We start from the raw sequence: 3865 nt of genomic DNA, 5'->3' as shown, positions 1-3865 counted from the left end.
TGATGATGCTGCTGCCCTTCACACCAAACTCTGTGTCCACTTGAGCCATTGTGCTGTCCTGTAGTTTGTCTATCATCCACTGTAGCCAATAAAAAAGGAGGTTTTCACTTAAAATGGGAAACCAAGTGGTTTCTCCTTTAACAATCTTAAATATATTAAAATACAAACACTTAATGTTTTTTTGTCTTATAATCAAACTGATAAAATAGCCATACCAAAAAAAAAGGGCTCCGACAAGCAGCACTCACATGCTGTCTCACCCCTCCTTCACAGAGGCTAGTGAGAAGGGCTCGATCAGGTTGAGCGGTTAGCAGTGGTGCAGCACGTCTTCAGATGACCACTTTAGAAGAATGCAGATTCAAGCCTTAACACTTCGCTTATATGTATCTCTATGGTGGGAGGGGTCAGCGACTCAGGTTTTTTATTATCTCTCCCCTCCCATTTTGACCACAGCCTGCAGACCTTAGTCCTATTCCCTCTCAGGCCTCCTTCCAGCAACGTCCCTTGTAGGATGTTGGAAAAGGAGAGCAGCTACTTAATAGGCCCTGTTGCCAAAAACTACAGATTTATAGTTTGTTGCCAAAGAATATAACAGAGATTACCATTACATTTTTAAAGATAAACAACTCTCCATGCCATCTGTGGCCTGAAAGATATTTGTCACAAAATATCTAATATAAATTTGTTAACGTTGAAAAATAATGCATTTTATCAATATGTTGGAATGGATGGAATTTTAAATCGGTAGCATAGATTGTAAGTAATGGACAATGAGCTGGAGTCGATTGTATTTTCCTCTGGAATTAGATGATTTTGCTGTTTGCACTTTTCCTATGGACTTTCCATGACCATTTTAAACATGATTTGCTTTCTGTTATTTACAGCCAAGCCGTTAATTATAACCATACAGGGAAAAAAGCTCTGGGATATCACGATGAAAGCTGTGGGTTTCAAGATCCAAACACTGAACAGATACAAACAGCACGATTTATTATGCGCCATAAAAATATATATACAACGTTATTGTTGGCGTAATAGCCCTTTAAACACAGGTCACTGAGATAATGTAGCTGTTAGGTTTGTGGCTGCATCAAAATAGTTTTAAGTGGGATTCAGAACTGAGGACCCTGGCTGTAAATCTACTTATGTGGGTGCTTGTGCAACAAAAGGAAGAACTTAAAAAAGCATCAGCTTTGGTTTTAGTGATATTCAGCCAAGTCAAGTATTGCAGAGGTTTCTATTTTTGGAACAATGTGTAATGACAGACATCCAAACAATGGCGGTTCCTAATGTCACATTGTTGGCACATATCTGACAGAGCCAATAGTGGCTAAAAAATGCTTCAAGACTGACAAGCTAGTTTCATATTGTAGATGTATTGTGCACCTAGCTTCCCAGCTTTAAAGGAGTATTATGAAATTTTAGTTCAGCCTTGTTCTTAAGGCGAAACTGACAATTAAACTGGACACACTGAGCATTAGCAATTTACTTTATTCATTTCAGATATAGCTTATTTTTCCATCATATAATGCCAACACACTGATACAAAATACCCTTTTAGACAAATGCCTTAACATTCAAGGCCCACTGAGTTTTGAACTGTTGCCATGACACAGACATGGAAACACATCCCTTGGCCATTATAACATCAATTCCTGAATACAGAAGCTTAAAGAGTGTGCAGTGACATCCATGTAGCTTTGAAAACGTTACCTTGTAAACAAACATATTTTTGAGAATGCCTCATGAGTGAAAAAAATTAAAATACTGCACTTGTTTTCTTTGAATTGGTGAGACTTGGGTTTGGCACGGGGTAGCTGCAGTGCTTGTACAGTAAAAGTGAACCCTGAATACATGAAGTTTGTGAAGTGTTCACGGTCCACAGCAAAGTCTCTTCTTCGTCCTTTAGACTGTGATTGATGCTCCTGGGTGAAAGGCTTCCACCGTCACAAATATGCCAGCCTTTTTCCCTCCTTTGATCAGCACTCTTGGTTTAATGTGTTCATATGCTTGGAGTACAGTAGATAGTGAAATACATTAAACTTCATTACGTTTATTGTCATACCCGAAATATGAAATAATAATAAAAAAATATTCTGTAACTGCTTTATGTGGCAAAGGTTAAATATATTCTTACATATAACATTTTGAACCATAAGTCATCAAGTGACTTGATAACATTCACAAGCATTTCATATAGTTCTATTAGTTTAAACTGACATTTAAGGGATGCAGCTAATTCCTCGACATCATACATGTACATGCTCAACAGTGGATGTAAAACAAGCACAAAACTCAGAATTAAACAATTATGTACAAAATCTGATCAAGTATAGAATATTTTGTGGAACAGAAATGTAATAATTTTTGCACTGATCCCAACAGTCCACAAGCTTGAATTCTACCTGCAGCGAATGATACATCTTTGAAATCATATTCTCAGCCCTGCACCAACAATAATTCAAATATAGACCATGTTAAAGTTTCCATTAAATATCATTATTAAATATGGAATCTTACAAAAGGATTTAGTGCAGGTATGCTGATACTCACTGTTAAATGTCATCGGTGAAAAAGTGTTTGCTGGCCTTGAGTCACAGTATTAGGACATGCTGTTCATGCTGGGGAAACTAAGCCAAGCAGCTTTCCCCTGAGCTTGGCGCTGACACAGAATCGGAGGGGCTTCAGTGTGAGCCCGTAGGAGCAGTCAAGAGTGAGGGGCTCAGAGGGGTCGCTTTCGTAGCTGCACTGGTGCAGCAGCACTGCTGTGAATAAAAACACCTCTACCTTGGCGATCTGGTTGCCAATGCAGCGTCTTTTACCTGTTGAAAAAATCATTACACTGTTGATTGTGTCTTTATCAAGGGCGCCGTTTTCATCAAGGAACCGTGTGGGGTCAAAAATGTGGGGATCCTTCCACTTCAGAGGGTCATGGTTGACAGACCACTGATTGATGAAGACCACCGTGTCCTTGGGGATGTTGAGACCCTCGATGGTGACGTCTGAGGTTGTGGAGTGTGGGATGGTGACGGGGACGAAGCTGGTAAAGCGCATAGTCTCGTAGATGAAGGCGTCCACATATGCCAGGTTGCTTCTGTCCTCAATTGATGGCAATCTGTCTGGGCCCACCACTTTGTCTATGAGCTGCTGCATTTTGACTTGTATGTCTGGGTATTTGACAAGGAGCAGGACGATCCACTGCATGACAGTTGATATTGTGTCTTGACCTGCTCCGATTAGATCTGTCACTGTTGCTTCGACAAAGTCTTTGGTCAGCCCGCTGTCTCTTCCATGCTCGATCACATTGATGATGGCGTCACTCATGTCCCGGGTCACATCAGGGCTAAAGGACTCTCGGTGCTGTGCCACTTTATCTTTCACAAAGGCAAAAAACTCCTCATTGAGGTTTTTAAAGTTTTCATAGACACTGCGGACTGGGTTGGGGAAGGATTGAAGCCAGGGCATGACATCTACCAGACTACCTGCCCCTACTGTCTCTCCAAACTTGTTCAGTCTTTTTAACAAGTTCCTGAACTCCAGGTCATCATGCCCGTATCGCTTACCGAAGCAGAGAGCACACATGATATTAGCAGCAGCTACTGTAAATTCATGCGCAGGGTCAAAATAGCGTCCATCAGTGCTGTGCCGCAAAAATACCTGCACCAGTTCCATGGCCTCAGCTGTAATGTGTTGCTCAAAGGCTTTTTTGGTCTGACTGTTTGCAGAGGAAAAGGCTCTGAGGCTTGACTGGGCAATTTTCCTGTGTGCTTTCCACTGTTTGCCGTAATTAGTAAATGTCAAACTCCTGCCTCCAGAGATCATCTGGAAAGAGACAAAGTTTGGTCTGCCTGCAAACTCTGTGCTG

General features: G+C 41.1%; 1 protein-coding gene across 1 annotated transcript; it reads right to left on the bottom strand.

The window, feature by feature from the left end:
* Positions 1 to 1498: 1498 nt before the first annotated feature.
* On the bottom strand, positions 1499 to 3861 carry LOC111240229 (cytochrome P450 1B1-like; the record flags this gene model as incomplete). Its single annotated transcript, XM_022770193.1, has 1 exon — positions 1499 to 3861. A coding segment is annotated over one exon (1245 nt), but the record flags the coding sequence as incomplete, so codon positions are not given.
* Between the last annotated feature and the right edge of the window lie 4 nt (positions 3862 to 3865).

This window comes from Seriola dumerili, unplaced genomic scaffold, assembly GCF_002260705.1.
Source record: "Seriola dumerili isolate Sdu_G_001 unplaced genomic scaffold, Sdu_1.0 BDQW01025081.1, whole genome shotgun sequence".
NCBI classification, from domain to species: domain Eukaryota; kingdom Metazoa; phylum Chordata; class Actinopteri; order Carangiformes; family Carangidae; genus Seriola; species Seriola dumerili.
This window is presented reverse-complemented; position numbering and strand designations above follow the sequence as displayed.